This window comes from Ranitomeya imitator, chromosome 3 (genome assembly GCF_032444005.1).
Source record: "Ranitomeya imitator isolate aRanImi1 chromosome 3, aRanImi1.pri, whole genome shotgun sequence".
Taxonomy (NCBI): Eukaryota; Metazoa; Chordata; class Amphibia; order Anura; family Dendrobatidae; genus Ranitomeya; species Ranitomeya imitator.
This window is the reverse complement of record NC_091284.1, coordinates 443,579,306-443,602,329: the sequence shown is the minus strand read 5'-3', so window position 1 is coordinate 443,602,329 and position 23,024 is coordinate 443,579,306. Positions and strand designations below refer to the sequence as shown.

Below are 23,024 nucleotides of genomic sequence, written 5' to 3'. Positions count from 1 at the left end.
AGCAAAGTGGGTTCGTGATGCATGGGAAGAGATTCCAGAGGACATGGTGCAACGGGCCTTCAAGAAGTGTGGCATTAGTAAGGCTATGGATGGCAGTGAAGACAACGCTTTGTATGAGAATGACAGCAGTGACGATGATGACAAACTCAGTGATGATGACAACGTCTATGCTGATAACCTCTTACCAGCTGAATTTGAGGCTCTGTTTGGAGATACAGATGATGAATCCAGTGAATTTGAAGGATTTTAACTTGTGGTTAGCTTGGTTGCTGATTGATCTATGGTTTTTGTACTTTTAAAGTTATTGTTGTTACCGTATTGTTTTTGTTGACCCTTTTTTCCACTTACAGTGCTAATTTAATGTTTTCTTCTAAATAAATTTTCAAAAAAACACTTAACCTACTGATGTCTCAATTAATTTTACTTTTATTGGTATCTATTTTTATTTTTGAAATTCACCGGTAGCTGCTGCATTTCCACCCTAGGCTTATACTCGAGTCAATAAGTTTTCCCAGTTTTTTGTGGCAAAATTAGGGGGGTCGGCTTATACTCGGGTCGGCTTATACTCGAGTATATACGGTATATACCTAATAAGAATATAATCACCCTCGGACGCGCAATGCTTATTTCCAACAGCCTTCCTTCCTAAGAATCAGCCCTTCCGTGGTGTAGAGAGACGTTGTGTTACACTCCAAGGTGTTCCCCAGGTTGCCTTTCCTGAGCTTCGATCTTCCGGCTCTCGTTTAGTAGTTGTTGGAAACTACGCTGCATTAGGCCTTCAAATTGGGTATGGGGTGTAGAGAGATGGTGTGTTCCACTCCAAGGTGTTCCCCAGGTTGCCTTTCCTGAGCTTCGATCTTCCGGCTCTCGTTTAGTAGTTCTTGGAAACTACGCTGCATTAGGCCTTCAAATTGGGTATGGGGTGTAGAGAGATGGTGTGTTCCACTCCAAGGTGTTCCCCAGGTTGCCTTTCCTGAGCTTCGATCTTCCGGCTCTCGTTTAGTAGTTGTTGGAAACTACGCTGCATTAGGCCTTCAAATTGGGTATGGGGTGTAGAGAGATGGTGTGTTCCACTCCAAGGTGTTCCCCAGGTTGCCTTTCCTGAGCTTCGATCTTCCGGCTCTCGTTTAGTAGTTCTTGGAAACTACGCTGCATTAGGCCTTCAAATTGGGTATGGGGTGTAGAGAGATGGTGTGTTCCACTCCAAGGTGTTCCCCAGGTTGCCTTTCCTGAGCTTCGATCTTCCGGCTCTCGTTTAGTAGTTGTTGGAAACTACGCTGCATTAGGCCTTCAAATTGGGTATGGGGTGTAGAGAGATGGTGTGTTCAACTCCAAGGTGTTCCCCAGGTTGCCTTTCCTGAGCTTCGATCTTCCGGCTCTCGTTTAGTAGTTGTTGGAAACTACGCTGCATTAGGCCTTCAAATTGGGTATGGGGTGTAGAGAGATGGTGTGTTCCACTCCAAGGTGTTCCCCAGGTTGCCTTTCCTGAGCTTCGATCTTCCGGCTCTCGTTTAGTAGTTGTTGGAAACTACGCTGCATTAGGCCTTCAAATTGGGTATGGGGTGTAGAGAGATGGTGTGTTCCACTCCAAGGTGTTCCCCAGGTTGCCTTTCCTGAGCTTCGATCTTCCGGCTCTCGTTTACTAGTTCTTGGAAACTACACTGCATTAGGCCTTCAAATTGGGTATGGGGTGTAGAGAGAGGGTGTGTTACACTCCAAGGTGTTCCCCAGGTTGCCTTTCCTGAGCTTCGATCTTCCGGCTCTCGTTTAGTAGTTCTTGGAAACTACACTGCATTAGGCCTTCAAATTGGGTATGGGGTGTAGAGAGAGGGTGTGTTACACTCCAAGGTGTTCCCCAGGTTGCCTTTCCTGAGCTTCGATATTCCGGCTCTCGTTTAGTAGTTGTTGGAAACTACACTGCATTAGGCCTACAAATTTGGTATGGGGGAAACATTGGCGCATCTGCGGTCCCTCCTTCCTCTAGGCCTCCACTGACCTGTCTACTGCTGCCCGTGTTCCCCTGGAACCAATTTTAAATTGCCTACAGGCAGCCCAATTTATTATGTTAGGGCTTCGAAGCCTGTCTGCGGTCCCTCCTTCCACTAGGCCTCCACTGACCTGTCTACTGCTGCCCGTGTACCCCTTGAACCAACATCATAAAATAAAATAAAAAAAGTATTTTGCTTATAAAAAAGAAAATACTGGTGAGATATCAAATGCAGACATTTTAACATTAAAAACAAACACACAACTAAAATCTGGTACAGTACTAAAAATGGCCACCAGCTACAATTACTTTCTCCTACAAGTAGTTAACTGAAAGGTTTTTTCAATTGAAAACACACATATGGCATCCACCGAGTGTTGTCCTGTCGCGTCTTCTTTATATTATTGCCGAGAAGATGCAAAACAATGAAAATAATAAAATCATTAATTACCAAAATAATAGAGAAAGTCAACACCACATTGCAAATAAACATTCATTCCAAATAAAGAAGCAGGGCGCGTCCGAGGGTGAGTATATACCTAATAAGAATATAATCACCCTCGGACGCGCAATGCTTATTTCCAACAGCCTTCCTTCCTAAGAATCAGCCCTTCCGTGGTGTAGAGAGACGTTGTGTTACACTCCAAGGTGTTCCCCAGGTTGCCTTTCCTGAGCTTCGATCTTCCGGCTCTCGTTTAGTAGTTCTTGGAAACTACACTGCATTAGGCCTTCAAATTGGGTATGGGGTGTAGAGAGAGGGTGTGTTCCACTCCAAGGTGTTCCCCAGGTTGCCTTTCCTGAGCTTCGATCTTCCGGCTCTCGTTTAGTAGTTGTTGGAAACTACGCTGCATTAGGCCTTCAAATTGGGTATGGGGTGTAGAGAGATGGTGTGTTCCACTCCAAGGTGTTCCCCAGGTTGCCTTTCCTGAGCTTCGATCTTCCGGCTCTCGTTTAGTTGTTGTTGGAAACAACGCTGCATTAGGCCTTCAAATTGGGTATGGGGTGTAGAGAGATGGTGTGTTCCACTCCAAGGTGTTCCCCAGGTTGCCTTTCCTGAGCTTCGATCTTCCGGCTCTCGTTTAGTAGTTCTTGGAAACTACACTGCATTAGGCCTTCAAATTGGGTATGGGGTGTAGAGAGAGGGTGTGTTACACTCCAAGGTGTTCCCCAGGTTGCCTTTCCTGAGCTTCGATCTTCCGGCTCTCGTTTAGTAGTTCTTGGAAACTACACTGCATTAGGCCTTCAAATTGGGTATGGGGTGTAGAGAGAGGGTGTGTTACACTCCAAGGTGTTCCCCAGGTTGCCTTTCCTGAGCTTCGATATTCCGGCTCTCGTTTAGTAGTTGTTGGAAACTACACTGCATTAGGCCTACAAATTTGGTATGGGGGAAACATTGGCGCATCTGCGGTCCCTCCTTCCTCTAGGCCTCCACTGACCTGTCTACTGCTGCCCGTGTTCCCCTAGAACCAATTTTAAATTGCCTACAGGCAGCCCAATTTATTATGTTAGGGCTTCGAAGCCTGTCTGCGGTCCCTCCTTCCACTAGGCCTCCACTGACCTGTCTACTGCTGCCCGTGTACCCCTTGAACCAACATCATAAAAAAAAAAAAAAAAGTATTTTGCTTATAAAAAAGAAAATACTGGTGAGATATCAAATGCAGACATTTTAACATTAAAAACAAACACACAACTAAAATCTGGTACAGTACTAAAAATGGCCACCAGCTACAATTACTTTCTCCTGCAAGTAGTTAACTGAAAGGTTTTTTCAATTGAAAACACACATATGGCATCCACCGAGTGTTGTCCTGTCGCGTCTTCTTTATATTATTGCCGAGAAGATGCAAAACAATGAAAATAATAAAATCATTAATTACCAAAATAATAGAGAAAGTCAACACCACATTGCAAATAAACATTCATTCCAAATAAAGAAGCAGGGCGCGTCCGAGGGTGAGTATATACCTAATAAGAATATAATCACCCTCGGACGCGCAATGCTTATTTCCAACAGCCTTCCTTCCTAAGAATCAGCCCTTCCGTGGTGTAGAGAGACGTTGTGTTACACTCCAAGGTGTTCCCCAGGTTGCCTTTCCTGAGCTTCGATCTTCCGGCTCTCGTTTAGTAGTTCTTGGAAACTACACTGCATTAGGCCTACAAATTGGGTATGGGGTGGAGAGAGATGGTGTGTTACACTCCAAGGTGTTCCCCAGGTTTCCTTGCCATTGCTTCGGTCTTCCGACTCTCGTTTAGTAGTTGTAGAAAAGTACACTGCATTAGGCCTACAAAATGGGTATGGGGTGGAGAGAGATGGTGTGTTACACTCCAAGGTGTTCCCCAGGTTGCCTTTCCTGAGCTTCTATCTTCAGGCTCTCATTAAATTGTGGTTAAATGGAACAACTGCATTTGGCGTACTAGTTGGTTTGGGGCCTACTATCGGTGTCTGCCACTCCTTGCTGTTCTCCTGGTTTCCTGTCCTGAAATTCCATTTTCAGGCTCTCGTTAAGTAGTTGTTAATGTTAGACTGCATTTGGCCTACTAGTTGGGTTGGGGCCTACTATCGGTGTCTGCCACTCCTTGCTGTTCTCCTCCACTGAACAAAGCTGTGCCGCCTGTTTACTACGGTTGCCAATTTTGAACTGCATTTCGACTACTTACTGATTTGGCCCTACTCTCTGTGTCAGCCTCTCATTCCAGTTGTCCTCCACTGCAATGCCCCCTGGTTATTCCTGTGTTACCAATTTTGAACTGCATTTAGCCCACTTTATTCTTTGGGCCTATCTCTGTGTTTCCACTTCATCGTGCCCATTGCCCAGCCAGTGATAGATGAGTCTGCTGGTACATTGACCCATAACGCAACATTCCCCGTGCATGCTACACAACAACATTGTGACCCTGCTGAAAGTCAGGTTGCTCTTCCCGCATACCATACCACCTTACACGGGGACAAAGAGGAAGGTGCAGATGAAAGTGCAGGTTCCTTCATCAGGTGGGGGGAGGAATACTAGTTGGCGACGTCACTGGCACAGGGCCTCTCATAGTACGCAAAAGTGTTGCTGCCGGTGGGAGGCGCCCCCGCCGTGCAAACACACCGCTGTACTTTGAGGGGCCCTGTGCCAGTGCCAATGCCAACAAGTGGGCCCCCCCTGCTTGCTCAGGATCACAGCACTTGCAAAGTTGAAATACTTACCTCTCCCTGCTCCACTGCCGTGACGTGGTCCAGATTTCCTGGGCCCACTAATTACTTGAACCAGCCCTACCCCACACAACTTTAGCCAAATGACCCCCAATTTCAAATGCCTTCCAATTATTATAAGGTAAATTACGCTTGACAAGCTTCATTAAGAAGAATGGATGGTTTTTACATTAAAATGGGCACTCTAGGTGTTTTCCTGGCCCCCACTCACTGCCGACTATGCTGCCCCATTGACTTGCATTGGGTTTCGTGTTTCGGTCGATCCCGACTTTACGTCATAATCGGCCGATTTCACTCGACCCGACTTTTCAGATAGTCGGGTTTCGCGAAACCCGGCTCGACTCTAAAAAGGTCAAGGTCGCTCAACTCTAGTGCTCACCTCATGTACAAGCTTCCATGTGTCAGTATATGACTTCCTATACAGCCTGTACACAGCTGTGCTCCCCTCATGTACGAGCTTCCATGTGTCAGTATATGACTTCCTATACAGCTTGTACACAGCTGTGCGCACCTCATGTACGAGCTCCCATGTGTCAGTATATGACTTCCTATACAGCCTGTACACAGCTGTGCTCCCCTCATGTACGAGCTTCCATGTGTCAGTATATGACTTCCTATACAACCTGTACACAGCTGTGCGCACCTCATGTACGAGCTCCCATGTGTCAGTATGACTTCCTATACAGTGTGTACACAGCTGTGCGCACCTCATGTACGAGCTTCCATGTGTCAGTATATGACTTCCTATACAGCCTGTACACAGCTGTGCGCACCTCATGTACGAGCTCCCATGTGTCAGTATATGACTTCCTATACAGCCTGTACACAGCTGTGCTCACCTCATGTACGAGCTCCCATGTGTCAGTATATGACTTCCTATACAGCCTGTACACAGCTGTGCGCACCTCATGTACGAGCTCCCATGTGTCAGTATATGACTTCCTAAACAGCCTGTACACACCTCATGTACGAGCTTCCATGTGTCAGTATATGACTTCCTATACAGCCTGTACACAGCTGTGCTCACCTCATGTACGAGCTCCCATGTGTCAGTATATGACTTCCTATACAGCCTGTACACAGCTGTGCTCACCTCATGTACGAGCTCCCATGTGTCAGTATATGACTTCCTATACAGTGTGTACACAGCTGTGTTCACCTGATGTACGAGCTCCCATGTGTCAGTATATGACTTCCTATACAGTGTTTACACAGCTGTGCGCACCTCATGTACGAGCTCCCATGTGTCAGTATATGACTTCCTATACAGCCTGTACACAGCTGTGCTCACCTCATGTACGAGCTCCCATGTTTTAGTATGACTTCCTATACAGCCTGTACACAGCTGTGCGCACCTCATGTACGAGCTCCCATGTGTCAGTATATGACTTCCTATACAGCCTGTACACAGCTGTGCTCACCTCATGTACGAGCTTCCATGTGTCAGTATATGACTTCCTATACAGTGTGTACACAGTTGTGCTCACCTCATGTACGAGCTTCCATGTGTCAGTATATGACTTCCTATACAGCCTGTACACAGCTGTGCTCACCTCATGTACGAGCTCCCATGTGTCAGTATATGATTTCCTATACAGCCTGTACACAGCTGTGCGCACCTCATGTACGAGCTCCCATGTGTCAGTATATGACTTCCTATACAGCCTGTACACAGCTGTGCTCACCTCATGTGCGAGCTCCCATGTGTCAGTATATGACTTCCTATACAGCCTGTACACAGCTGTGCTCACCTCATGTACGAGCTCCCATGTGTCAGTATATGACTTCCTATACAGCCTGTACACACCTCATGTGCGGGCTCCCATGTGTCAGTATATGACTTTCTATACAGCCTGTACACACCTCATGTACGAGCTCCCATGTGTCAGTATATGACTTTCTATACAGCCTGTACACACCTCATGTACGAGCTTCCATGTGTCAGTATATGACTTCCTATACAGCCTGTACACATCTGTGCGCACCTCATGTACGAGCTCCCATGTGTCAGTATATGACTTCCTATACAACCTGTACACAGCTGTGCGCACCTCATGTACGAGCTTCCATGTGTCAGTATATGACTTCCTATACAGCCTGTACACAGCTGTGCTCACCTCATGTACGAGCTTCCATGTGTCAGTATATGACTTCCTATACATTGTGTACACAGCTGTGCTCACCTCATGTACGAGCTCCCATGTGTCAGTATATGACTTCCTATACAACCTGTACACAGCTGTGCGCACCTCATGTATGAGCTCCCATGTGTCAGTATATGACTTCCTATACAGCCTGTACACATCTGTGCGCACCTCATGTACGAGCTCCCATGTGTCAGTATATGACTTCCTATACAGCCTGTACACAGCTGTGCGCACCTCATGTATGAGCTCCCATGTGTCAGTATATGACTTCCTATACAGCCTGTACACAGCTGTGCTCACCTCATGTACGAGCTCCCATGTGTCAGTATATGACTTCCTATACAGCCTGTACACAGCTGTGCGCACCTCATGTATGAGCTCCCATGTGTCAGTATATGACTTCCTATACAGCCTGTACACAGCTGTGCTCACCTCATGTACGAGCTCCCATGTGTCAGTATATGACTTCCTATACAGCCTGTACACAGCTGTGCGCACCTCATGTGCGAGCTCCCATGCTGTCGCCGGCTGTGGTGCTAGGCAGTGACCCTTCATGCTTTGGTTCTGGAGATCTTGCCAGCTCCGCTTCTGCCATACTTGCTCATACATAGTTTTGCAATCTCCTTCTGAACTTTATTTAGCCATTGTGCACCATGCCAGCCTGGTACTATACCTACCTGATGGTGTTATTGGATAAGGTACATAGTTTGGCTGTTGCTGTAGCCAAATCGCTGCCTATCTGCGCCTGGTCATTGCCTGCAGGTTGAAGCTTCAAAGTTGTGACCATGGACCATCCCCAATTGAGTGACATCTCCGCCACAGCTATAGTTTCACTGTGGTACCTAAAATGAGCAGACTCAGACTGTCCCAGGCCAACCGTTTTTGGGGCAACTGCGTGATTTTATGGGTACACTTCCAAGTGTACCGGGCAAATATGTCACAAGGGCCAAAGTTTGCAGCTTCTTGGTCCAGAACAGGGGAGCGCATGCTGTGGCTTCTGACCATTGACTTCTCCAGACAAGTGACAGTTGCCTGTAGAGTTGTCTGTGTAAGAGAAAGATCATGTAAAGGCCTTAGTGGCTCTGTGGCTCCCTCCTCCATGCTGGTGACATCACCCTACTTTGTTCTGTGGTGCTCCCTCTTCTTATGATGTTTGCACTGCTGGTTCCTCTGGCTCCTGCGGCTCCTCTTTCCCTGGAACCATGTCCTAGCTATGTGCCCACTCTTGGATTTGTTACTTATAAAGCAGTACATAATCCTCCCAAAGTGTGAGACCAAGAAAGAGAACCTGTATATGTCTACAAGGGTACAAGTGGCACATTGTACTGGCGTACCTGACATGCACACCGTTGGCGCGCTGTATTAATATACCAGTGGGTGCATGTCATGTGCATGGTGATAGAATATTGACTGTGAATTACATAGGGTTTTTTCTAATCCTGGAAATTTAAGGCCGCTTACAGAGGAGAGTATTTCATGTTCCATGTATGGACCGCTATGCACCAAGCAGTGATTACTTAGGTCTACAAAAACAATTTTTTCCGCTACCAAGGTTTTTTGAATGGATTTAGGGTATGTTGAGGATGCTGAATTAAAAAATCCCATTACTTTGAATTGATTCTAGTTTTTGACAATTCATCCATGAAAATAGTTAATTTCCCCAGTGCAGCTTGTGTGTGATCACAGATGCAATAGCTTTTGGTCCTTTAACTCTTTAACAGTGTCTTAGGTAATGAAATATTCCATATTATTATTTTATATCAACTTGTAGGCTTACAATGCAATAAAAGCGATTTCTTTGAAGCCAAAATTCCTATTAAATATCTCAGAAACTAGAGCCAGTCATATTCTTAAACCACACCATAAACTTAATATATACCCACTCAGACATTGTGGGCACCAAAATCACTGTATATAAGTGTTAGATCCCCCCCGAACACACAGCCTTATATTCGCCTATCGGGCTGTTACTGCAGATCAGGTGGCCACAGGCGGTCCATGTATTGTGGTCCACGTCTGAAAGCAGCCCAAGACTGGGCCATCACAGTGACTTGGTGGGTGACACGTGACTTGCAGCCATTGATTGCACTATGCCGCTGCTATATGTAATACTCGAATGTTTTCCTGTTGCACTGCTCAAATCATAGAAAATCCTCATGATTTTATTTAACTTTTTTTTGTATCAAAATGACAGCATGCAGACCAGCAAGTGACACTTTGCTGGAATCTGGGTCTCAGCGTCTATAGCATGCTGCTCTCAGATTACATAGCAGAACCCTGGTGACATATTCCCATTCACTTCCATTGTGTTGTATTTAGCATCTGTATAGTATGATGTATATTGCAAGAGGCTTTGAAGGTAACACTGTTTGGAGGGCATTGGTCTACATGATAACTCCGTTGTACTGACATTAGGTAACTGATTGCTTTGCTATTATTCTGTTATATTATATTAGACCCCTACCTGTAAATTTATAGATTTTCTTCCATGGTTAAAACGTAATTTCTGTTTGATTTGTAGGTATTTCCAAGCCAGGACCCATTGGATCGTTCAGACTTCAATGCTGTAGAATATATTAACACTCTGTTTCCAACTGAACAGGTAAGTCTGACTAGCCATTAGAAAGATAATGGATTACAGCAGTAAGTACTGGGCACCAGTTAGAGCAGATGTGGTGTGTTTAAGGGGTGATCCAGTACCTAAAATGTTCTTTCTAAATATCTATTTATATACCATAACCACTTTTGTAATTAGGTTTATTATAAAAATGCCCTATCCTATCGTGCTTATCCCTAAATGTGTTTTTTTTTTTACTGTACTTCCCGAGGAGTCTTCAACAGGACAGTGTGGAAGGCTGGGCCTGCACTTCCCTGCAGCGTCTATCTCCCCTCTTGGAACAGGTCGTTGTCAGGTGGCAATGCCGCAGTTGCTTCCTACAGTTTCTTGCGTCGTCGCCCACTGAAGTTGTCCTGGATCTTGAGTAAAATGGGTAATGGATGCTGTGAGGGAGGTGAGTGCAGCTCCGGCTCTCTGCTTCTATCACCCCCCACGCATCTTCTAACTTGGAAGCAAAGCATCATCAAGGGGCATAGATAAAAGCTGTGTAAGTGCCACCCCACAGCTTATCAACACTACAAGTCCATCAGTGATGATGGCTGCTTTAACTCTTTGGAGGATAATTACTACATCAAGAGGAGAGTCCTCAATACATGTAAATAAAACCTAACTAATGGAAATATATAGGGTGCCGTTTTATTTAAGTATACATAGAGAAATCAGCAGTCAGTAAAACAGTGATACAATAGTAAAGTGCTCAGTGCAAATAAAAAGGGTTTTATCTCGCCAAGTTCTTGATGCCAGATCACTGAGAGATGCCATGTCTGGTATGGCTCCCGTCCTAACAAGGGCAGCACTCTGCACTCTTCATGCTATGTTCCCTCTGCCACTGCAGGACCTGTTTATACCCCTTTGAGTTGGATCCAATGGAACCTCTTTCATGTCTTTGCAAGTACACTCCCTGATGAGGCCCTGCTAGTGAGGACGAAACGTGTCTGGAGAGCTATTTTTTGGGAGAAACTTTTACCCAACTCTAGGTGACACACTTGCGTACTGTCCTTGTTATTGCGGGAACCATACAGGGCATGATAAGGGATGGTAGTTCACGTATCTATCCAGCGGGCTCTGTACTCCGGCATTTGTTGGTGTACTAGCTTCAAGAACTTGGTAACGTAAAATCTTTTTTTGCCCTGTTTACAATAGTAGAGGGCTCATTGCTTCACTATATTTTATTGACTGTTGATTTCTATGTGTATATTTATATAGTGTTACCCAAGAGTTGCATTTGTATCTATTACCATTACAAGTTAGGTTTTATTTACATGTGTTGACCACTCCACAGCTTTTATCACTGCCCTCAAACAAATCGTCATTAAGGGATGGCACTGATGTCCCTCGCACAGCTACTATTACCGCCCCGGATGTCGAATCATTTGAGGGCGCTGCTAGACACTGTGGGGCGGCACTGTCCCTTCATCGATCTCGGCCCCTTGATGAGAACTTGTTTCACAGAAGATGTGACAACAATAGAAACAGAGTGCTGGCGCTGCACTCGCCTCTCCCAGAGCTTCTGTCACCATGTATAGAGGACATCTACAGAGGACGGCGATGCAATAAACTGAAGTAATTGCAGTGCTAACCTATGATGACATCCTGTTCCAGAAGGGGTGATGGACGCTACAGGGAAGCGAATGCACCCCAAACCTCCTGTGATGTCCTGTGTGAACCTCTTCTCAAGAGAAACGTGACAGTAAGTGAAGTAAAAAAAAAAAAACACATTTAGGGATTTGCTACATAAGGAGAAGAGGTGTACAGAATTTTATAACCATGTTAATTACAAAATGGTTAGGGTATAAAGACTGATATTTAGAAAGAACATTGTAGTTATTGGGCCACCCTTTTTTTAATCAAACTTTTTTTTTTTTTTATAGAATGTTAAAGATAATAGAACAAGTCAGATAACCGGATTGTTATAAATCACATACACTTGATTAAGAAATAGTCGCATTCCTTGTTCTTGAGTATGAGTGAAACTCAATTATTTTATTCCCAACATCCTCTTACCCCTCTCTTTTTGGTGCGCAGATTACAACCAAAAGCAGGTAAAATCTAGTACAATAATGAAATGTAATATTTTAATGGAAAACCAAGCTGAAGAAAATATATAACGATCAGAGGACTACTAGTAAATTGAAAATATCTGTACCATTACTTTACTAATGTATGTAGTGTGTTAGTGGTGACAGACAGGGAGGGGCCTTGTATGTACCCTGATATCACATTCATTGCGTTGTGAACTTAAAGGGGATTTTTGGACACGAACCCACCTATCAAATCTGGCTGTCCTTGTAACGTGTCCCTAAAATTCCGTTACCTACACTTTCCTTTATCTCCCCTTTAGCCTTTGGTTATGGTTTTCATTCTGAGCTCTCAATCTCGATTTCCAGGCTGTAGATGTAATTCTTTTTCTTTTTATCTGTAATCTATGGAGCCTTGGTTTTATAATGTGTACATGGTTATATTCCCAATCTGCTGACTCAGACACAAACCTTACCCAGACGTCCGTGAGTCACATACCTGTTCTACCTGGGTGGCATCCATGTGCTGTCTGTGATTAACATAGCAATGGATAGGAGAAGCTTTGCAGATTTTTTTTTTTTTCTTTTCACCACCAGTGAAAAAAATCACTGATGAAACACTAATGATAAGAACTGACACACTGGCCATATACTGATGAAAAGCTGGTTAAAAAACAAACAAACAAACAAAAACAACTGATGGACAGCAGTCAAGTGTCTTTACGTATGAGAAAAGTCACTGAATGAGTTTCTCAGGGTGTACTACTGTCGGGTCTTAGGCTGTGATAACTCCTCACTCGTCTACTGCCTGCATCTCCAGCATTGTCACACCGCGTGATACAGTTTACCCTCAGTGCAATTACTTGCCTAAAAAAGGGCCCACTCCTCCAGGCCACTTTTCAACCTCCATTGCTTTCAACTATCTCCTACTAGGCCACCTACTATAATATTTTTGTTCCTGCACCTCTTGTTCCTCCCTCTATTGTCATATCCATTTAATCTCACTGTTCTATAGATTTGTTTTGCATTACCCAATTTTTGCAGCATTGACCGACCGCTGATCACTTACCTATCCATGGTGATTTAAAGCGAATCTGTCAGCAGGAATTTGCCCAGTAACCTACAGACAGTGTCAGGTCTGTGCCGTTGTACTGATTACAATGATACCTGGTGATGAAATCCGTCTTGTGGTTGTTGTTTACTCTGTATTTGTAGTTTTCAGGTAATGAGATTCTCGTGCTCCGGGGCGGCCTGTGGGGGGCTTTATGTGGTGCTCTGCTTAGATATTAATCTTTATGGGCTTATAACAGGTCACTGACCCCTCGCCCCCTATTTTACATACTGAATATACTATGGTGTGTTTAGACTTTTTTTTTTTTTACATTGAGCAAAATGGCAGCGGTTCCTGCGCAGTATCATGTGTAGCATTATGCCTATAATATTGCCAAGTAAAAAATGAAAATTCCCTTCATCAAAATGGCACTGGTGGCGTTTGCCCAGTAGCATCTATAGGAACTGTGCTGGCGCCATTTTACTGCAACCAATTTTTTTTTCTCTAGCAAAATGCGCAGTAGTATCGATTGCTTTCTGATAGATGGCACTGCACAAGTGCTGCCGGTGCCATTTTGCTGGAGACTAAAGAAAAATTTGGCTTCAGTAAAATTGTTCCGATACTTGCGCAGTAGCATCGGAACATAACATCTTATGAAGCGGACATAAGCCCATACGTATGCATATGTAAGCAGAGCATCACATAAAGCCCCACCAGGGCCAGACTGGCAAATGCCAGCAGGGTCTGTCCAGTTGTGGGCCGCCTTGTCTGCTACATTATAAGAATCTGCATCCTCAAGGCGCCCATAATGTTTACAGTTGTGATGAAGCACAAAGTCGGCGTATCACTTACCCCATCAGGCCACGGGTATCCCTTCTGTCTGCGACCTGCCGGAGGCCAGCAGCAATCGACGGTGCAATGACGTTACTGCATCGCGCCGTTAGCGGAGGATGAGGTGGCTGAATTTGGTGGGTATAGGGATTTTTTTTTTATTTTTGAGGGCTGTGGTGACCCATCATTCCAAAGACATACTGATAGGGAATTTAGATTGTGAGCCCCATCGGGGACAGCGATGATGATGATGTGTGTAAACTGTAAAGCGCTGCGGAATATGTTAGCGCTATATAAAAATAAAGATTATTATTATTATTATTATCATACTACATAGGGGGCTATGAGGTGAACCATCATACTATATGGGGGGCTGTTGGGGTACAGTCATACTAGAAAGGAGCTGTAAGGTGGAGTATTGTACTGTGTGGGGTCATCCTACTTTGTGGAGGAATAATACTCTACGCGGGTCATGAAAGGGGTATCATAGTGAGGGAGACCACTTTGGACCTTCAGTAGGGAAAAATAACTGCTGCAATACATTTCCTTTTCCATTCCTTAAAATGTTCGGAGGTATATTCTTTGTGACGTGATGGGACTTTTTCTATGGGACCTGTTATTTTTATGTACACCCCTGCTCAGGAGCATTATTACAGTAAAGAGGCACTGAGGGTCAATATTATAAGGAGGCACAATGGGGGGATTGTTACCATTTTAGGGGAAACAAGGAGTCATTATTAGTATTAATATAACAAAGAACAGGGGATATTTTACATTATTATAAGGAGGTACAGGGTCAGTATTATAAGAGGTCAAGGGAGAGCATTATTAAAGGAGGCACAGGGGAATTATTATAAGGTATCACAGGTTGTGGTTTGTGTAGAGGTGGTATAATGTGAGGAGAGTCCTGGAAAATCAGTAAAGTGAAGATGCCTTTGTGTTAGATTTTGCAGGGACGAGTTATGGATGGAAGAAGAGGTCATGGTGATGAATTAAATGAAAGACAACAAAGAACGTCACTGGAGAACCTGCACCATATACACATATATGCTCTGCAGCGCACTGGTGTAAAACGGATATTACCATTATATGGTCACTGTATGGTGGTAATATCAGTCTTGGTACAATGGTAGTTCTCCAAGCTTGAGGATAAAGTCTGCAGTGACTTTGGACTTCTGAATGCTCAGAGTTCGCACTCTGTGAGAATTCTCTGGTGACGGCGCTGGGAGTTGGTGGTCATGTGCAGTGGCGTAATTTGAACAGCATAGGCCCCAAAGCTAAACCTCTAATGGGGTCCTCAATTATTGCAAGTGTCGCACCTACTGTAGTTACACCCCTGATCATGTTGCCACAAGTATGTGATTTGCAAACATGCGGTCACATGCTAACTAGACGTGCAAAGCTCTGCTGAATACAAGTATTATTAGCAAAGCCGAGTACAGCTAGTGGGCATGTGACTGGAGGGGTGAAAATCGCATAGTTGTGGTCACATGGCGGCCACTCCCAGTGCTGGCATCAGGGCATTGTCAGTGTGCGCTGTGAGGATGCAGAAGTCTGAAGTTACATAGACCCCTTTAGCGATCAGTATGGTGGTGCTATTAATACTGTATATGCTGGTAATATTTGGTTATGATTTGTTGGAATTTGTCTGTAATATTGCAATCTTATCATTTTGATATTATAATTATTTAATCTTGTATAGTGATATTATTGGCATTATTAGAAATATTGGTCTTGTAGTAATTCTTGTTTCCTCCAGGCACGGTAATATTAGTAATATATCCCCATCTGGTGCTTGGGGGCGAGGACAGCTTGGGCCTGTGTGATTTCAGATGCCAGCGCTCAATTTCAGTCCCAGGCCATCACTGAGCCCCACCCACAGGCCGCCCTGAAGCACGTGAATCTCAAATAAGTCGTTTTTGGTGATGTACCTAAAACTGTGTTTTTTGTATTTTGAATTGTTTTCGGCATGTGGCTTGAGGCCCTTGGAAAAGGTTTCTGTTCGTAGCAACGACAGCCTGTGTAATGATGGAAAATAATCAAGGCATCAAGTTTCCTTTTATTTATATACAGATGTAAGAACTGTATTTTGTCCTACTGGATTGTTGCATCATCCACACCCACTAGAGGTCACTGTTCTCCTTTGTGTTCACATTGGTTATCTCTGCTGAGTACACCAGTCAGCCCCAGCTCGCCTAATAATCTGCCATAGCGATTGTTTGCTGTTTTATTCTGAGACTAAAATTATAGAAAGAAGAAAAAACCCGTTACATTTGTGCTTCTTTTTAAACCACACAAAGTTTAAATGTTTCTTTCCCGTTTAGGGCTGTGTGTGCACATTCAGGATTTGCTTGCAGAAATGTATGCAAGGTTTCTGCATCTCTTGGCAGGAAAAACACTGCCGAAAAAATGCTCATTTTTGCCACGTTTTTTGTTTACGTTTTTGTATAGCAATGAATTTTTTTTTAAGCTAAATAAAAATATTAAAAAAAAAAAAAAAAAGTTTTGTGATGTAATTTCTTGGTTCAACACCACCTTTTTCATGCTGATGCAGTAGTAGGGCTTGGTGTTAGCAGCTGTCATTGACACCTAGCTGTAGGCTTAGTAATGAAAAAAATGTCAGCCCGACACCCTCGTTACTCAGCCGATAAGTAAACACAAACACACACCTTGTCACCAGCCTATGTAGGAGCGTAAAGAGAACGAACGTACATAGGCTGTAACCAGACAGCAACTGTTAATTTTAAAGAAAAAGAAATTAAGAAACTTACATGGGCTCCCATAATTTTAAATGAAACAGACGGTCTGTCATTGCATGTCTCACATTGATAACACGACCTGTCATTTAAAATAAGCTCTGGAGGCAGATTCTCTGGGAAATCTATGTCCTGCCCATAGATCTTCACAGCTCATTTACATATTAAGAAAAGTGTGGGTTATTCATGCATAAAACATTGGATCACAGATATCAAAGTACCATTTTATTCAGCTTTCTGTGACCGGCATGCCCATATAGACGGCTTAGGAAGGACAGTCCTACAGACAGATTCCCTTTAACTTTTTCACAGAACTGGAAGTAGAAGATCCAATCTGTCCATTTTTTTTGTGTCCCCCCTAACAGCAGGAGAGGATGCCACCCCATGACTATTCGGATCTTCACAAACCTATAGAACAATATGACCATGAACAGTTTTATTTTATTGGTTTCATTACAAATTAGTTTACACGTTTCTTAAAAGGCTTTCAGGCTGTATTTTCAAGACTACTCATCTCTATTTGTGTCTAATTTTTGGTAATGTTTCTTCTTTTTTGCAGTCCTTATCAAACATTGATGATGTTGTGAACAAAATCCGTCTAAAAATAAGGTAAGAGATTTATTATTACAGAAACCCTTTTAATATAGTATATGTCTAATCTTGGTAAACGCCTGAAAGAAGCCTAATGTGTCGAGTTCTATCTATAGCTCCAGTGTGGATTCTTCTCTAATGTCCTTAAAAGGGTTAACGTACATTTTAATCCATACATATTTGAATAATAATAAGTTCCACAATTGGATGCCTTAACATTTCTTTTCCTGTGCTTATAACTGTGCCCCTACTGTGTACTGTGTAATGGCCGTGTCTGACCGTGCAGGGACATGGTCTGATCATATCAGAGATACTGGGCAGGGGAGGAAGCAAAAGAGTATACTGACAGGACAGCAGGGGATCACAGATACTGCTTTCTGTCAAGTAAAACATTTCACTACTTGTTTAAAACCTGTTTTACCTCACAGAAACCAACAGACATGATCCCATTTTGTCTTGTCTGTATACTCTTTTGCTTCCTCCCCTACCCAGGAGCTGTGGTATGATCAGATCATGTTCCTGCAGGGTCAGACAGCCATTACACAGTACACAGCAGGGGCACATTTATAAGATAATCTCAGCACAGGAAAAAAATTTTTAAACACATCTAATTGTGGAAATTATTATTATTCCAAGGTCTATTGATTAAAATGTACATTGTTCATGGGAAAACCCCTTTAATGTTTTCTGCCATTTACGAGGTTATCTAAAAACATAACAGACCTTTCCCTTTGTCTAAACAGAAGAATCACATTTTGATCAAAAATCCTATTTAAATATTGTACTCGTCTTAAGTTTATTGCCAGTTATCAGAACATAAATGAAGGACTGTTACCCCCTTGTTATGATGCAATGTACTATATGATAATACTAAAGTTTCTTCTTTTCCTGTATCATATATGCAAACTTCAATAAAAATTTATGGTTTAAAAAAAAAAAAAATCCTCTTTAAATATTGCCATTGCCCGGAGTAACCAGTTGGGTTCTGAGTCTCATTTTTCCATATTTAAGAGAAACAATTTGATTGCTTTTAGATTACCCCTACCTGGTGTTTATAGCTTGAAACCCTGAACCTAGCATGATTTTGGTTCAATTTTTCTACTAATAACTTTAATAGGGGATAGAGTTGTCATAAAAATCTTTGTGTAAACCCAACAGGAGCCATATGTGGCTTATAATAAATTCAGGTGTTATTGCTCATGTGAAGGGAATCTGCCTACTATGATTATATAGTACGTGTTCGCAGCGTTGTAAGTGGCTGTGTATGGTGTTTATTTTACTATTTGGAAAAAATAATGTTTGACGTTGGCTTTCTCTGTATGTATCAAGCTTGCTAATAGCAATGGTGGCAGTACTGGAGCTGGGCAGAGTCAGTGTTCTGTGACATACCTATTCTGTTTTATTTGACATCCCACTTCCTGCATTGCAACTGCTGACTTCAATCACACGGGGTTGTCAATCAAGAGGGAATTAACATGCTAAGAGCCTGGACACCATTGCTCCTCATTCTTCCCGCACTATAACTCCTGGTAAGCTCGGCACTCTGGGACTGTGCTCATTTTACATTCAAGACTTATTAACAAGTAATAAATCATCATGCCATCTGTTTATTCTGATGACATGTTTTTTTTTTTATGATGGAATTTGTCATAAGGATTTGACCCACCCGCCCATCAAACTACGGTATTTATGCATGTAGCTATTTGAAAGGGAAGTCACAGTACTTATGCACAAGTACAGCAATACCACTCAGTTCCTTTGTCATCCAAGTAGTATCAGTTCCTTTGTCACTAAGAAATCAGTGCTTTAATTGATATGCAAATAAGGCTGAAGATCTGAAACCTCTGTCACTCCACCTCTATTCTCTGCTCAGCCCAACCTCCTCCTGCTTGAGTGACCACTCCTTTTCCTGAAGTTGCTTAGCTTAGAGACCAGTCAAGCAGGAGGAGGCAGCTCTGGTGGGGAATAGAGGCTTCAGAGCTACAGTTTCATTTACATATCAATTGAAACACTGATTTCTCAATAATTGAGGAATGGATTGGCCATGTGATGGATATTGCTGGACTTGGTCTTTTGAAAGCACTACATGTAAATAGCATTAAGCTACTTACTGGTAGCGGCATTTTTCGGAGGCCCATGACAGCACTACGAGAGAGGGGATCCGCCCTTAAGGAACAGGAAACCTACAGATACAAAAAGGGCGGTACCTCTCCCATGCATCAGTTGTATTTCAGAGCCTGAGAGGACTACCGCGGTTAGTGGTACACAAATATACATTATATACATTTTGAAAAACATCCTATTATATTGTAACTAGACACCACACCTGAGATCTACATATCACACTATATACATATTAGGAAGTGCAAACCCCACGTGAATAGGGAGGGAACTAAGGGTGCTGTCATGGGCCTCCGAAAAATGCCGCTACCAATAAGTAGCTTAATGCTTTATTCGGACTCCCATGACAGCACTACGAGAGATTTACAGAGATGTAAGCTACCTTAGGGAGGGACTATAGTTTGTAGCACCCTTAACCCGAAGGAGAGATCAGAGGAGAACCCCAAATCCAACCGATAGTGCTTAAAGAATGTGGAAGGGGATGACCATGTGGCCGCCTTACATATTTTCAACCAGTAACCACACTGGCGCTGCACTAATGTTAGGTCTAAAAAGAGAAAGGAGAAGCAGCTGGTATTTAGACAGGGGTTGTGCCGACCCCTGCCGATTAAATAAACAATCCTAAAAAGATGCAAAATACCGCGCTAAAAAATGCCACACTGCGGAAGCCACTAGTAAGTGTAGGTACCCTATTGGCATATATATATATATATATATATATATATCTTGGCTGGCCGCGGGCCAAAAATACAAATATAAATATATAATATGTAGTATAGTATATAGTGTGCGCCTGCAAACAGCCACTAGTAATCTGAAATGGCAGCCTAATCTAGTTCCAGATATAATTGCTCTCGCCTACCTGCTTAGAAGTGGAGAAAGCTCTATTCGGCCACGGGATAAATGCTTTTGGCATCCACGATTCCTGTGCCGCTCTTAGCTTCGGAGCGGATGGGACGGAGGAGATTTGCACGGTGCAGAGCCAGAGGCGCCCCGGCCGGTAGCGTCCCTGGATGCACGCAGGGAGTAGGAAGATGGCCGATACTGGTCGGCCACTCGACCTGAAAGTGACGTCACTGACACTACAGAAGCACCGGAGGGTCAAAATTAACCAACGCGTTTCGAGGTGAGACGCACCTATTCGTCAGGGTTATTTGTATTTTTGGCCCGCAGCCAGCCAAGATATATATATATATATATATATATATATATATATATATATATATATATATATATATATATATATATATATATATATATATATAACCAATAGGGTACCTACACTTACTAGTGGCTTCCGCAGTGTGGCATTTTTTAGCGCGGTATTTTGTGTCTTTTTAGGACGCCTTACATATTTGTTCCACTGATACTCCAGATCTTTCTGCCCAGGATGACGCCATGGCCCGGGTGGAATGTGCCTTTAGATTCTGCGGAGCTGGCCCCCCGCCTGCTGTATAAGCCAGAGAGACAGTTTCCCTAATCCATTTAGCCAGTGAATATTTCGATACACTACACCCTTTTCTTGGACCTTGGAAGGAAAGAAGCAGTGCTCCATCTTTCTTCCAATTATCAGTGGCTGAAATATACTGTAGAAGAGATCTCCTAACGTCTAACGTATGAAGCTCCTGCTCTTTAGGATTAGAGGGATTAGGAATAAAAGATGGCAAAACTATCTCCTGCGATCTATGGAAACGTGTCGCTACCTTCGGCAGATATGCTGGGTCTGGTCTAAGGACTACCCTGTCCGAGAAGATTTCTGTGTATGGGGGAAGTCTGGAAAGCGCCTGGATATCCCCTATCCTGCGAGCTGAGGTTATGGCAATCAAGAAGCCTGTCTTAAGTGTCAACATTTTGATCGAGGCCTCTTGTAGAGGTTCAAAGGGGGGTTTTGTTAGAGAGGACAGAACTAAATTTAGATCCCACAGAACCGTTCTGTCTTTATACACTGGTCTAGTTCTACTAACTGCCTTCATAAATCTCGCTATCCAATAGTTGTTAGCTATATTACAGGAAAACAGAGCACCCAGGGCTGAGACCTGTACTCTAAGGGTACTAGTAGAGAGTTTTAACTCAAACCCCTTCTGCAGAAACTCTAAAATTTGTTGCATCGGCACCCCTTCTTGGATATTAAATTTTGAACAGGTCAAGAACTTCCTCCAAGTCCTAGAGTAGATTTTCGTAGTTATTTGCTTTCTACTCTTTAGGAGCGTCTCTACTAAGTTTGGAGAGAAGCCTTTCCCCACTAATAGTGACCGTTCAAACTCCACGCCATTAAATGGAGCGCTGCCACTTGTGGATGGGATATTGGTCCCTGAGAAAGCAATTTCGGGATCTCTGGCAGTACCCAGGGAACCGATACGGACATTGTCTTGAGCCAGGCAAACCAGGTTCTTCTGGGCCAAAAGGGGGCGATAAGGATGACTTTTGCTCGATCTTCCCTGATTTTCCTCACAACTAGAGGTATCAGGTTCAGCGGTGGGAAGACATGAGCCAGTGGAAAATCCCATTTTATTATAAACGCGTCCACCGCCAGGGGATTCTCCCTGGGATTTAGAGAGCAAAAAAGTTTTACTTTTCTGTTGCTTCTGGTGGCGAACAGGTCCACCACTGGCTGACCCCATCTGTGGATGATAAGATTGAAAATGTCCTCGTTGAGAGACCACTCTCCTTGCTTTAATACATTTCGGCTGAGGAAATCTGCTGTCACATTCTCTTTTCCTTTGATGTGGAGAGCTGTCAAAGATTGAAAATTGAGCTCTGCCACCTGGAACAAGCGATCCGTGATCTGCATTAATGTCTCGGAACGTGTTCCCCCTTGCCGGTTTATATAAGCGACTGCAACTCTGTTGTCCGACAGAATTCTGACGTGCTGGCCCTGCAGATATGAGGAATTTTTTAACAGCCAATTCAACCGCTAACAACTCCCTTTGGTTGGATGAGAATGTTGTGAAGGGTTCCCATTGCCCCTGGACCACCATGTCCCTCATATAGGCTCCCCACCCCAAAGAGCTGGCATCTGTGGTTATCACCTGGGTGACATCTACTATCCAGGGAACCCCTGCTGATAAATTTTGTTTATCTAACCACCACCTAAGGGAATCCAATGTTATTGGTCCCAACGTTAATTTCCCATTTAACGCGCCTCCTAAGGCTCTGTCATGGAACAAGACTTCTTTTTGTAGGGATCTGGTGTGGAACTGAGCCCACTTAACTGCTGGAATGCAAGATGTGAGTGACCCAAGTAGGGACATTGCTTGCCGAAGTGTCATGGAGGGTGTATTAATTGCTTTTAATACATAATTCTGAATCAGATCTATCTTTTCTATAGGGAGAATACACTGTTGTGTTACTGAATTCAACATTAATCCCAGGAATTTTTGAATATTTAGGGGCTGTAACTTAGATTTTTCGAAGTTTATGATCCAACCCAGGTGTTCTAGTTTAGCTTTAGTAATCTCCCATTGTGACAGACAGTGATCTACCGAATTTCCTATAATAAGGAAATCATCTAAGTAGGGGATTATAAGGACATTTGATTCCCTTAAATGTTCCATGACTTCAGCGATTATTTTAGTGAACACTCTAGGAGCAGAAGTTATCCCGAAGGGGAGTGCCCTGAGCTGAAAATGTTGAATCCTTCCCTCCATTAGCACTGCTACCCTCAGGTATCGTTGGAAATCGGCATGAATGGGTACATGATAGTAGGCAT

The 23,024-nt window shown here is 43.4% G+C and overlaps 1 protein-coding gene across 1 annotated transcript in view; it reads left to right on the top strand.

Annotated features, from left to right (window-relative positions):
• VPS53 (VPS53 subunit of GARP complex) overlaps positions 1–23,024 on the top strand; it is a 408,370-nt gene that overhangs the window by 73,773 nt on the left and 311,573 nt on the right. Inside the window, exons 2-3 of the mRNA XM_069757361.1 lie at positions 9,852–9,932; positions 17,163–17,212. Coding sequence (XP_069613462.1) covers positions 9,852–9,932; positions 17,163–17,212 — 131 coding nt within the window. The remainder of the gene's footprint in view (positions 1–9,851; positions 9,933–17,162; positions 17,213–23,024) is intronic.